Source organism: Protomyctophum bolini (assembly GCF_963924005.1).
Source record: "Protomyctophum bolini genome assembly, chromosome: 5".
NCBI lineage: Eukaryota > Metazoa > Chordata > Actinopteri > Myctophiformes > Myctophidae > Protomyctophum > Protomyctophum bolini.
Window position 1 is genome coordinate 25,955,253 of NC_137866.1, and position 14,719 is coordinate 25,969,971.

Consider the following 14,719-nt stretch of genomic DNA (forward strand, 5'->3'; position numbering starts at 1 on the left):
GGAGTTGACTCCACATGTAGTAACGGCGCGCATGTTGTAGTTGCATTCGTCCAAAGCAAACTTCAATTGAAATAAAATAAATGGTTTTTCATTTTCAGGTCATTAACGCTTTTCATGAGACAAAAATAAATCTAAAATGCAATTTATATCCTATTATAAAATCCCAGGTTGATATAATACACAATCCTCTGTGATCACCAACTCACCAGAAGAGTGAGTTTATAATGAGTTTATGAGTTTATAATGTTACATCGTGTGTTTCTGTGGTAAACAACTCACGTTAGGTCTGCGCACACTGTACGTTGCTATGGCAACCTGTCATCAAATGCTGCTAACGTTGTGGTCACCACTGTTAGCATGTGTGCTATCAGGCAAAAGCTGAGATAGATATAAAACTACTGGCCAAAATGTCATACAAAACACAACACCTAAAATCGGAATGTTATTGTGACCTATTGAGCACAAACAGACCATCATGATTTGCTTGCTGGACCTATAATTAATTTGCATTACATTTCCACTCGCCCATATAAATAAAAAGCAAGATGGCTGCCGATTGTGAGACTGTGAAAGGTAGTGTGGGGGCGGGCCTGACGACATGTCCACAGCTTCGCCACAGGTTTTGACGCTTTTCATTGGTTAGCAACTTCACAAATGTAATAATAGATAGTCCTACTGTACTTGTGAGGGTCCTCAAAAGATAAATGGTTGTTTTATAATTAACAGATCTTCAGTTAGACAGGCTATTAGGACATGATTTAGGTAGGGGACAGGGTCAGGTTTAGTTAGGCATTTAGAGGTTAGTTTTAGGGGTTAGGGTTGCTACCCAAAAATAGACGATCTACAAGCTCACAACACGTTGCGTTGTGAACTTCTGGATTGTGTGTGCACAACACTGACACGCAACTTTGAACTATAACCCAACCTTTAGGGTTAAAAGAGGTAAAAAACTAAGGTTTTGCATGACATCGCTGTCCTAAAAGTTTGATATGCTCACAAGTATAGTAATACCTAATACCACTGTGTGTGTGTGTGTGTGTGTGTGTGTGTGTGTGTGTGTGTGTGTGTGTGTGTGTGTTTGAGTGTCAAGGCACATGCATGTGTGAGAGAAGCCTACGGTAACTAACAGCAAACCAAGAAGTGATAATAACTGACAGAAAATGGAGAGAATTACTGAGAGAGTGAGAGAGAGACCTGTACTTTCCTTGAACTGTACCCATTCTACAAACTGTTAATAAAATTTTCAATCAATCAGAAAGAGAGAGAGAGAGAGAGAGACAGACATTGAGGGAAAAAATGAGAACCACAGCCTAATACAAAGTTCTTCCAAAACCCCTGCATTTGTGGCTTACAACCTCATGTTATTCATACAAACCACAGCATACAACATTACTACTACTGACCAAGTCTGGCTCTGCTTGCTTTAACATATAACTCCCAGTGGCCGAACCATAACATTGACCTGACCACCTGACCACAATACATCACATTGAGCTACAATTGACTCATATACGGTACAGGTTCCTGTCAGAGATACTTTTAATGCTGTGACTCATGTCCTCTGTGATTCAAATACCAGTCCTGGACTTGAATGTCTGTGGAGCAGCATGACCATGACCATTGAAGTGGAGATGCTGTAGTGTGATTTCAATGTTTTGAATTATTTTACACATATATGCTACTAAAACTTTAACAAACAAGACACAACCTAATTTGTTTTGGGTTGTTTTATTGCAGGCCTCCGTCACAGTGGACATTTGCTGCTAGTAGGTGGTCTACTTTGCTTCTGAATGATGTATTACACTTCCGGGCAAATCGCTGCCTAAAGGCTAGCCTAAAATGAGTCACTTCCTCTCTAAAGCACAGTAAATATACAGGGATTTGTCTTGTTGACATTAGAACATGTCGACATTCATGAGCGGACGGAAAACAAGAGTAGACCTTATTCGTTGCAAGCAATTGTTGACAAAATTAATTAATCAATCAATAAATCAATAATGTAATTTTGAAATAAATTAGAGGTCTTATAAGCGAGGGGTTCTTAAAGTGTCGATCACGAACCCTCGGGAAGATGCCAAATTATTTCGGGTGGGTCACCAGATTATTTTCTGAATGTTTTCTGAATGTGAATATATATATACTGTATATATATATATATATATATATATAGCGACTGAATGAAGAGTTTACAGTATTTATTTATGATGTTTCTCTTTTATTAAGGTTATTGTAGCCATCAATTTGTATTGGGGGAGGCAGGGGTGGGGGTTGCGCGGGTCCCAAGAGATGGCCAAAGCTGGGTCCCCAGCCAAAAAGGTTGAGAACCCCTGTTGTAAGCCACAAAGTGAATCCTGCCTGCCTAGTAATGCGGATGTGAAGTTCACAAATATAGATTTGTGTAGGCTATGTGACTGCTGGTGGTCTAGCCTGCGGCTGCAAAGTGCAATGTCTGACCAGTTTTCCCATGCTCCAATCCGTCTGGCTGCAGGACACACACACATGCAGACCAATCTCAGAACTGTCGCTCGCTCGCGCGCGCACACGCACACGCGCACACACACACACACACACACACACACACACACACACACACACACACACACACACACACACACACACACACACACACACACACACACACACACACACACACACACACACACACACACACACACACACACACACACACACACACACACACACACACACACACACACACACACACACACACACACACACACACACACACTTACCTAAAATAATAAACATTTCATTGCTCTGTTTACCAGTAAGCAGGATATGATGTAACTATCTCGGGTGCCATTTTTATATGAGCACATACATGAGTCTACATTAAGAAGAAGATGCTTTTGAACACATGCAACTAAGTAAAATCACACCTGTGTGAACTGAGCGGTGCAACTATACATTTATTGTTATAGGTAGTGTACTGTACTGTGCACTGTACTGTACTGTGCTCTGAACTGTACTTTGATTATTTATGGGAAAAATCTTCCAGAAATGACAGTTACCATGTGGGGGCCCCCGGAACAAACCAGACCTGCAGGAACGCACCCAGGGTGCCTGCCAGGTTCCGGCGAGCCGCCACATGTCCGAAACTGTAGAGAAATGACAGAGTTCCTGTGTGGGGGTCCCTGGAGGGTCCCTGGAACATCCAGACGCACAGGAACGCGCCCAGGGGGGTGGCCCGGTTTCGGCAAGCCGCCCCGCATCCGAAAAAGTCGAGAAATTACAGAGTTACCGTGTGGGGGTCCCCGGGGGGTCTGTGTGCGGGTCCCTGGGGGGTCCCCAGAACATCCAGACCCCTAGGAACATGCCCCCAGGAACATGCCACTTAACTCTGTGCTGTACTCTACTGGCCACTTTAGGTGTTGCAGCTGTCGGACACAGAGACTTGAGACTTAGACAGGTACGTATAGGGACACACATTTCTGTGCTCAAAAATCCAGCCAGTGACAAAATAAAGATAACACAAAAACGATCAAGAGCTTATTTACATTGTGTAAACACACACACACACACACACACACACACACACACACACACACACACACACACACACACACACACACACACACACACACACACACACACACACACACACACACACACACACACACACACACACACACACACACACACACACACACACACACACACACACACGAAACGGAATTCTTCTGAACTTTGATTAGTAATAAAAATCAAAGTTCAGAAGAATTCCTCTTTTACACATAGGCTAGTACTCTTGACAGGTGAGGGCCATGCAAAAACAAACAAACCACGCTACTTCAAAGCCCACCAAACCATTAAAGCAAGTCTGAGATCAGCATGTAGAAACCAACAACTACACCTGCACTCCAAGAACAGACACAAGACCTACTCAGTCAGCAGCTGGCTAAACACACACACACACATTACACACGTGTATGCGCACTTGCGCAGACACCCTCTCCCACACACACACACGCACGCACATGCACGCACGCAAGCACTAAAACCTTTTAGTCTCTTATTTATAACCTGGCAGACACATTAGTGAAGATCCCCTGGTGAACTGGAGATAGACAGTAACAGCTGTCCTCAGAACAGTGCTACTGTATTGGAGGGCTCACATGGTGAGAATGACTGAGGGTAGTTGTTAGCTTTCTACATTGCATTGTGTGTATGTGAATGTTACCCATGGGCCATGTGTAAGGTTGTGATAATATAACTAATCATTTTCTAGGATACTTCTATACCCTTCTACCCAGAAGGAATATAACTTCTAAAAAACTGTATTTCTACAATTTACAATTACAATGTAAGGCATTTAGCAGATGCTCTTAATCCAGAGCGACATTCTACATTTAAAGTGTGTGTGTGTGCGTGTGTGTGTGTGTGTGTGTGTGTGTGTGTGTGTGTGTGTGTGTGTGTGTGTGTGTGTGTGTGTGTGTGTGTTGTATTCATGTGCATCCAATCATTGGTCTATATTTACTGTATATGGTTGTGTTGTTTATGTGCATGTTCTTAGTGTGTTTCTACACCAAACATCCAGTGTTCATTTAACTTTGAGATGACTCCCAGAGTTAAATTAAAATAGGATTTTACTGTGTATGTGTGTGTGCACATCCCTTTATATATCTGTGTCATCACATCATCCGTCACTGTCATGTAACTGACCCCCTTGCCTTGCATAGTAAATATGTTAAGATTATCACCTTGTCCTTGGCCTCAGATTAAATGAATATCTGCTGATTAATAGATCCTTAATTTAGCAGCTTCACTGGAGAGAAACTCAATCTCATTCCGTGTGTTGATATTGTAAATTGTGTAAATGCTTTAAAATTAGTATAAAATCAACTGCCATAAATCAGTGCTTCTTAGAATAGAAATTATTATGCATTAGATAGATTGCAAATTCAGCTGCGATCATGTTGCGACTTTTACCAATAGAGTGTGTGTGTGTGTGTGTGTGTGTGTGTGTGTGTGTGTGTGTGTGTGTGTGTGTGTGCGTGCGTGTATTCAGCCTTTGACTATATATAACATGTCTTGCAATTTGCAACTTCTTCATGAGGTTCAACTTGAGTCATGCAATTTGTGTGAAGTCTAGCAATGCCTTCACAGATATGATCTGCAATACATGTTATACATGTACCTGATACTCTTCCCTAAACAAAGATAACACGTATGTCTGTCATATTGTATACAGGAATGTACTGTACCCGATTGTCGGACGAGGGATGGTTACCTTATGTATAGTGATTTAACGTTGGGTGTTTTAGTGGACTACAATAAGACATTCATGTTGTTTAAATCGTCAATACAAATATTCAATTCGACATGGCCTGCATATTTTAACTCCTTGAATGTTTGTGGGGATGATTGTTTATCCTGTGCATATTTGATTGAAATTTGTATTCACAGTTTGTAGAATGGGTACAGTACAATCAAAGGTGCAGGTCAATACAAACACTGCTACGAGGATAAAACCAGAAAAAGCACTATAAGACTTGTTTACATCAGGGTCCTCCATTTTCAATTAATCAGACCATTTCAATTGCATCAATTAACCTGATGCAAGTTGTTGCAACAGGTGTGCAGTTACATCGCCTCTTTGAGTCCAATAACTTCTTGGACCCAGGCCAGATATGACTTAAATCAGCCATCCCACCTGATACTGTTCTCTAAACAGAGATAATACACACATAGGTCTGTCATACTGTACACGTCAGGCATGCATCTGTTCCAATAAACATAGATAATATATGGTAGGTCTGTCGTATTGGATACATGTCAGGCGTGTATCTGTTACTAGTCTTCTATAAACAGAGATATAGGTCTGACATGCTGGATACATGTCACTGTCAGGCCTGTGTGTGTGATACTCATCCTCTACACACAGTGAATGTGCAGACAGAGGTGATGTCAGTGTAATGCTCAATGATATTCTGATGGGTCATGTGACGTCCGTGGCACTTGATGGAAACGCCAGCTGAAATTAGGGACCGAACCGGTGACCTTTAATTCTGTTACTACTACAGTTTTAGCAGGCCATATACAGAACAACTGTCCAGCTGTTTGGAGTTCAATGAGATCTGCGTTCTCATTTGAATGCTGGAAAATGTCGTGGGAATCAGGTCGGTGTCATGTGTTCACACATGTAGCGTGCAACAGGAAAATGTCTCATTACATATAGCACTGACGAAGGTCTTAGGACCGAAACGTTTGCTTTTTAATTGCACTTTATGAGCATGATAAAATAAAAGGAAAAGAAAATGTCTTAACTTAACTTAAATGTTTTCTTGTTTTCGGTCTAAGTTTTCCTTCATTTTTTATAGTGAGTGAGTCTTTTTCTGTCAAGTTTTCCTTTACTGATGCGTTCACATATGAAGGTAAATACATTCTACTTCACAATCATGAATATAATCAAGTGCTGGAACCTCTGCTATATTATTGAAGAGGCCAAATACTATTTGCAAAAAACAAACAAATAAACCAACAACTAAAAAGGACACATTAATAATGTATATATTGGGATTATATTGTCCTGGTGTATTGTGTTAATATTTATGTTAATACCGGTATACCAGTAGGTCTGTCAGACTGTCACATACATTCTAATATTATATTACAGTAGCCTAATGAAGATGAGTGATAGGCCTATGCTTAAAATGTGGACGTCACATAAGGGATTCAGAGACAGTGGAGCTTTTTCTGTGTTCCTATAGTTTGGGGGTAGGTATACCAACAACACTGTGTTAAAAACAAATACTACAGGCCTCAACATTTTTGTTTTATAATCTATAATTCAATTACATTAGGTAAGTTACAAACGTGCAAAAAAACATATTGCCAATGATGGCCGTGACATATAAAGTATTAAGTAGTAGGTCTAGTTCTACGAAATGTTCATTTGATTTAAAAAAATTACTACTAGAGGAAATATTTAGGGTTGAAACTTACATCACCATGTGAGAAGTCAACAACTCAGGGCTGTGCAAACTGCAAACATGACTCGAGTGCCAGTGGTTGTAGAAACGCTGACAGGGGGGCTGCAAACATTTCAAATAAGATTTGCAATTTTGCATCAAATTAACTAACTATATATATTGGCTAGGATAATTTCTTTGTAACAACGATTAGTATACTATAGCCTATTATAGACTAGAACCTTATACTCAAAGTCTTTGAGTCAAAGATCTCACTTAGCCCAAACATTTAGACTCAGAGGTTTTTTTCGTAGAGAGATTCGTGCAGAATCGAATAAAAAACCTCTACGAGAGTCTAAATGTTTGGGCTAGACCTCACTCATGAACGAAATTACGAGCGCTTACCTTTGTGAGTCGCTCTCTTCAAGTCGAAATATGTAACAGGTCGTAGTTGTCCGTACAGCATTCGTCTGGTCTGGTGTAGCCTATTTTCTTGGATATACAGTATCGCTGCGCGTCGACAGGTAGTAGTCAGAGTCAGACTTTGAAAGTCAGTGTATTTTTCACCAGCTGTTTGTCCCCGGCGGGATTGTCGCTGGGTGTGACGACGAGAGAGAGGGGTCTTCACGGCTCTCCAGTCACGGCCGAATGACAGGTCCTCCTGTTGTTGGGGTCACCTACTGTGTTGCCCTCATGGTGCCTTCGTGTCTCGTGTCTGGTCTGGTCTCAGCCTGGCCACACAGCAGAATTACGCACCGTACTCGACGGGGAGCCCCTGTAGCTGGCAATTAAACACTAAGCTAGACTGTTTACTCTAATACTAGTATTTTTGGCCTATTTTCCATTCCATGCCAGTGCCACTAGATAGCAGCTGGCAACTGAGCCTGAGCAACAGAAAAACTGGTGCCAATCCAATCAGACAGTGCAGCAAATCACTCAATAAATGCATCATGCCAGATAACAGAAAACATCCTGCCTAAATATGGCTTGATTAGAAGGACATAGCACAGCATGATGATACCGGATATGAGTGTGGGAATATTTGACAAAACCCTTATGCAAAAGAATGAATGTTTGTCTATGGTACACACTAGTCCCCTAAATAAATAAAATGGTGCATTTCAAACGAGTTCCCCCATCCCCAGAAAAATATCGATACCGAATTCACTTCTTTCTAAATGCTCTTTTGGTCCATTCTCACATTCTCTCCTTTTTGCCCATAAAAAAAAGGCCCACGTACATGGATGGTGTTAATTTTTATGCTTAATTTTGCTAGGCTTGAAACAAATCTGATCGTTTCCCCCCATGCGTAAGGGCCAGCATCATCAGCCATTTTGTTAGCCCAATATAGTAGGCTATATGATACATCACATTCCTCTGGTGTTTACAACAGATCATTCTTTCTCATGGGAAACGGAATAAAACAAAAACTATTCGTTATAATACAAAGGGCACATTCTTTTTAGTTTGAGACCAGCAAAATAATTTATTTTGGTCGTATTATATATCTGAATTGTTCCCTTTTAAACAAACTTTTAATTTCCTGTCACAGCATTAACAAAAGTGTCCATGGAATGTAAAGTGGCACTGGCAAGTACACTCATTTATTAGTGTGACAATGATTGGGCTTCATGTTAGTAGACATTTGATTTTATGTCATCTTCGCTTCAAATGTGCCATGCATTTCTTCTTTCTTTTACAGTAGAGCTGTGATCATATCTCCATATCTGTCTCTCTTTCTGTCACCCAATTCACAACCCTTAATCAACCCTGGCACCCCCCTATTTTGAGTAAAATATATAACAAATAAAACAATTAAATTAGTGTTGGCTACAAATAAAAATGAGAAAAGCAGGTCTACAAGTACACAATGTGTTGTTGGCTATTTTTGCTATTTGTCAAACCTGCCTATAGGTGTAACTAGGATTTGGGGGAGAAGTTGTTCCAAACACAAGACAGGAACAATGGTAATATTGTGTCATCTGCATTTATAGGCTATACTCTTTCACATCAAATCACAGCAAGGTGAGAAAATTACACAGGCTCTTTTAAGTTAAATGGTGGCTTATTTCCAGCCTTCCATTGCATCACACTTACTTCATATGAAGGTTTTGGTTTGCAAAAAGAAACAGGTGTGTTTATGCGTAATGGAAAATGGTAGTGTTGACTCTGACTCATCTTCACCGGACCTCTAATTTCACCTAATCCACAGACCATTTCCCATTGCACACATTTGAAGTTATTCCTTTTAATTGCATGGTTTAAAAACATCTCGTTTTAAGTTCAGAGGTTATGGTAACAGTATGCATTGGCTGCATGTGGAGTTCAGTTGTGGAAATCAGATTAGTATTCAGATATTTCTGAAGAAAGAAATTCTACTCTACTTAACAGATGAACAAGCAACAGTCCGAGTTTAAACATTCCTTCCATAGCTTTAGATGAGGGCAGATGTATAACAGAATTAAACTACCGTACATGATCAAAGTCAGTGGACAAGACTGTCCCTTTATAGTGTTTCTATTTATTAGTGCCTTACTGAATGTACATCTTAACCACCTAAACCCTACATACAGTACTTAGATGCCTTTAGGTTCTCGCAGGGGTCTATACTTGGTCCCCTCCTTTTTCAAATCTACCTATCTAAGGCCTCGATGTGACGCAGTGAGCTTGTAGACGAGTTATTTTCACATAATGTTCACCTATGATATGCCTAGAATAGGGATGGTAGGGTTCATGTGGTTAATGTGACACATACAATGATATTCTTGACATTTGCATGCAGCCAATGAGGCTGTTCGTTTCCTGTTCCAGAACACATGCTTCGGTCTTTTGAGAGAGATGAGTGAAGAACTTAACTGGCCTGCACAGAGCTCTGACTTAACCATATCAAAAACCTTTGGAATGATATGGAACACCAAATGCAAACCGGGCCTAATTGCAGTATTGCACACTATCGGTGTCTGACCTCACCAATGGTCTTGTGGCTAAATAGAAACAAGTCATAGACATTGATATAGAAATTTGCAAACATTCACCTGTATTCTGGGATAGCCTTTTACCAGTAAAATGGAACATTGCTGCTGCAATATGCTTCCATGAGTCCGTCTAGGCACAATGTGTATTAGTGAAGTCAGAAGTAATGTTGGACGATAAAGCCTGCCCAGTCTCAGACCGAGAAAGGGTGTTCACTGACTTTTGGTAATATAGGCCTAGTGTATTTTTAAAGATGTGTTAAAACAGCTGAATCCTATCTTTCATCCACTAGAGGGAGCCAATGTCCTAAATCTTATGAAAATGAATTGAAGCTGCTTTCTAAACAGACAGTCAGACATATTTAATCTGAACAGTCAATAGTTAATTTGTTGGATTATGCAATTACCACTATTGTCCAGTAGTATAGCCAAATGCTACACATAACTGTCTTTCTCTCTCACAAATATTTGCATACATGGCATGCATTCTATTTTGCTGTCTGCTGTGACAAATGCACGCACGTGTGACCTCAATCTAATCTTCCAGGCAGGGATATACCATATTTCTGAAGGAGCTTGGGAGTTGTTTGTGCTTGTGGTGTGGTGGGGCAGAGGGTATGAAAGGCACAAGTAATGTGCAATTCAAAATATATGGATTTACACCTCTTTAGTATTGTTGCATCCTTTATCACTCATAGATTGTATCTTAGAGCAATGTTACATAGAAAATACTATGGAAATACACAAACACACTCCTGCAAGCAATACTCTCTTTCAGACCATACATGGAGACATTTGAAAAACATCCCTTTCACTCCACTTTGGCGGTTTTCTTTTTCTTCCTCCTTTTCCTCTTCTTCTTGGTTACCATGGTGACAGTGTGTCCTTTTACAGATGCAGACTGGTCCTCTGTCCCCACCATTTCCTCATCACTGCTGCTGGGCTCCTCTGTGGCTGCTGTCACAGTCTTCTCCTCAATGTCATCTGTAATATCAACCATCCCTTCTGGGATGGGGTTTCTGTAAAGAAAGGATATATTAGTCAATGGTCAAAATCACTTCACAACATCAGTTTAAGTGTTATTCATTTATTTGGCTGGATTTTATTTTAAATTGTCTGTGAAACTTACTGGGTAAAAGTCACAAAAATCATATTAATGAAATCAATTAAAAAAAAACATTGGATGTTTGCTAAATTACATTGACAACAGTGATGTATTATGATTCATTCGTCAGAGTAGTCTTCAGCTTAGTAAAGAAATGTAGTTACCGGTACTTACAACCTTTCCTAATATACATTTTTATCACACTTAAGGCTTGTATCACTACCCAGAGCAGAGGATATAGTATGAGGATTGATTTTTATACTTACATAATTTCAATGACTTGCTCCTGATTTTGAGTCTCTTCTTTGCTGCGTCTTGCCAACAGAGCAACAAAGAAACCATGGGTGTAGGTCTTAGAGGTGGAGGCACGCAGACATTGTTTGAGAGGCTCCAGACCACGCTCTGGCCACTGTGGCAGCACAGGAACCAACCTGCAGAAACACAACAGACACAGATTCAGGTTCTGGAAAAGCAAAGACGTTGCTGTCGATATGTTAATAGTTCATCGTTAAATAGATTAATCGATCGTTAAGAAATTCTTCAATTTAACTTTTCCGACCAGTTCCTTTCCCCTCCATCAGGCACCCCGGCTGGCCAGGGGGAGGTAGTTCAGAGACCAGGATTACTGCATGTTTTTGTGAGGTTACCTACCCTAGGGGACACGGGGAGAACATGCAAACTCCACACAGAAAGGCCCTTTCGCCTTCGCCAACCCCACCTCGGGTATGGGCACTGATGACGTGGAGGAGGGCCCACAGCGGGAATCGAACCCAGGACCTTCTAGCTGTGAGGCGACAGCACTACCGACTGTCCGCAGATCACTGCCTCTTGAGAAATTGTCCGTCATGGTATGTGGTGTCAATGTGTGTGTCTGTCCTCTACCTGAAGCCTGGATTATTTTGCAGACATTCAGCAACAACCTCCTCATTCTCCTGGGTGTGGATGGAGCAGGTGGAATAGACCAGGCGCTGCACACTGGGAAATCTCATGGCGTGATTGAGGCAGTGCTTCTGGAACAACGCCAGAGAAGCCAGACGACTCCGTTTCTTCTTCTGGTCAGTGGAGTCATCGCCTGGTAGACACACCATGCCTGGAGGGAAAACAAAAACAATAATTGTAATCACGTTTTTGCAAATAATGGGGGTAAATAATATACAGATCTAAACACACTGTGTTACCTGATCCACTGCATGAGGGGTCCAGTAGAATATACTCCACATCTTTATACAGAGGGCCATCGGGGTCTACCTTCAAGAAGTCTTGATTGGCCAGTTGTTGACATGTGACGCCAGCACGTAGAAGGAGAGTGGACATGGTCGACATACGCTTGGCGTCCAAATCAAAGGCAAACACCTTCCCCTTGTTATGCATGATGGCTGCCAGGTGGCTGGTTTTGTTGCCAGGAGCAGCACACGCGTCGATAACATGGCAACCTGGACGAGGGTTGAGGAGATAGGCAGGGAGGCAGCTGGCTTTGTCCTGCAGAATGAAGTGACCAGCCTTGTACAGGAAGTGGTCGTGGAAGTGTGTCTTGGGTGAGAAGACCAGCACATCCGAGAGGTGCATGTCCATCACAAAATGTTTATCTTTGAGGATCAAATCACCTATCCTGTTGGCCTGTCCCAAGTAGTTGAAACCTTCCCTCTTCAGGTAGTCAATGGCATCGTCGACCGTCGTCTTCAGAGTGTTTACACGCACGTACCTCGGCAGCTGGTCGCCTGGAGATTGCTGGACGCCGGCGGGGAGCAGGTCTTGGTTCCTGCTGACCTTCCGTTTTATCTTCATGCGGGCCAGTTCTGCCTCGAGTCGGCACCGATGCTTCATCATCACAACTTTAAAGGACCCGCCGCACTTCAGCCCCTTGCCGATCAGCAGGTCATGCAACAGCACCTTGGCCAGATGTATTCTTAGTTTGGTTTGTTTGAGCAGCTTGGTGGACTCGATGATCTCTCCCAGAATGGATGAATATTTTTGAGTCTCGCATACCAAGGCGAAGAGCTGCTTGACGTTCTGAAACTTGCTTTCGTAAACTAAGGTTTTCACTGCGCCCTGTTTCCCCTCCACTTTCTCTAGGACGTCGGCAGCTTTCATGTAAAGTGCCATGGTTCTCTAACGTGTTCGTCTCTAAGTTAACAGCTGATTGGTAAAAACGTTACCACTGGAAGTAATGTCTGGAAACGAAACGGATAGCTTACCTTAACAGCTAACGTTACTTTATTTTTTATTTTAAATGCCTGCCTTAATAACTTATTACACTTACTATGCTTCTTCCATGCATATCCATTTCCGACAGTGGAAAACGTTATCCTTTCCCTTTATAGATCTTCTCATAACTACAATGAAATCACATTTGATTATGACTAAAGAGGATGGCTCGTGCATGCACAACACATGGCACAGGAAGAAACGTTTCGGGTCAACTCATGACACCGGAAGAAAATTACAAATAGAGGCGTTCCTAGTATGACGTAAATCTTAGCAACCAATTGTGTGCGTGTGTGTGTGTGTGTGTGTGTGTGTGTCTGTGTGTGTGTGTGTGTGTGTGTGTGTGTGTGTGTGTGTGTGTGTGTGTGTGTGTGTGTGTGTGTGTGTAAACGTTTATGTTACATCTTGAGTACAGATTAAGAGTAAAACTTATTTTTGTTTGGCTTCCTTACAGACAATGCAGGGGCATAGATAGCATAATATTCAAACAACTAAATATATAGTTATATAATATTAAAACACAGCAAACAATTAAAGGGATAGAATAAAGAGTGCTAGAAAAATAGTAACATATGTGCAATTTGTGCATGTTTTCCCTGTAGTAGCAAAGTTAGGTAAACATTTTTGTGAACAGCTTCACAGTAATTATGTTCCATATAGCCTACAACACAGTTTAGTTTAAGAAGGTGCAATTTTAGGCTATGTTCCATATATACAATAAAATGAGTTTAGAAAGGTGCAATTTGAGGGTGATAATTGCTTTTTAGTAGAGACACAGTCACAGAACAAAGAGGACAACAAAACAATATAGGAAAAAAACGTAGCTTTTTGGACATAGAAAAAAACAAATTACAAAACTGTTTTGCAGAACTATAGCTATAGTCCTTTTCATGTGAAGGTGCTTACATTTTATGCTTACCACGTTTTATATTTAGGTTAAACTATACATAACTGTTATGGTATGCATATACCACAGACAACTGATAAACATCAGGTTGACAATATTCACCATTAATCAGAGGTAACTGTTTTTTAATACATTCCAAGGCTCAATATTTGCCTCATTAAAAGTAATCTCTTATTTTTAAAGGTCCAAAAGCATTACTTGCACATGGAGTAAATTACACAGTACAGTAAAAGTAGTGAATATTATATATCCATAACACAAAAGTGTGGATCGATGGGGAAAAAAACAACAAAACCATACAGTTTTATCTCCAGCCATTACAGGTACATGACTGAACATTATGCCAGTTCCTAGCTTAGCTAGAATTGACGGTTTATAATGAATGAATAAGAATCCTGGGAATGTTGGTGTGTTTATCAGCAGGTCATAACTTAGGCTAGGCGTAGCAGCCATGAGGTACACCGCAGGTGAGCAAGAAATACAATAGCATAATAAACCCTATAACATTATACTGTAAATTCAAGGTGCACAGTGGAAGTTACAGCACTGGTTACTCCCACAGAGTAACAATACATCCAGCCAATGAGTAAAACATTTA

General features: G+C 40.9%; 1 protein-coding gene across 1 annotated transcript; it reads right to left on the minus strand.

Moving 5' to 3' along the window:
• Window positions 1-8,670: 8,670 nt before the first annotated feature.
• nsun5 (NOP2/Sun RNA methyltransferase 5) lies at window positions 8,671-13,396 on the minus strand. Its single transcript, XM_080763417.1, has 4 exons — window positions 12,188-13,396; window positions 11,892-12,099; window positions 11,276-11,440; window positions 8,671-10,923 (listed from the first exon to the last, which is right to left on the minus strand). The coding sequence occupies exons 1-4, from the start codon at window positions 13,110-13,112 to the stop codon at window positions 10,716-10,718; spliced, it is 1,506 nt and encodes a 501-aa protein (XP_080619543.1). The 5' UTR covers window positions 13,113-13,396; the 3' UTR covers window positions 8,671-10,715.
• Between the last annotated feature and the right edge of the window lie 1,323 nt (window positions 13,397-14,719).

Coding starts and splice junctions, on each gene's coding strand:
- nsun5 (XM_080763417.1), bottom strand. CDS start 13,112: ATGGCACTTTACATGAAAGCTGCCGACGTCCTAGAGAAAGTGGAGGGG. Junction 11,441..11,891: donor CAAAATAATCCAGGCTTCAG/GTAGAGGACAGA, acceptor GTGTTTCTGCAG/GTTGGTTCCTGTGCTGCCAC. Junction 10,924..11,275: donor GAGCAAGTCATTGAAATTAT/GTAAGTATAAAA, acceptor CTTTCTTTACAG/AAACCCCATCCCAGAAGGGA.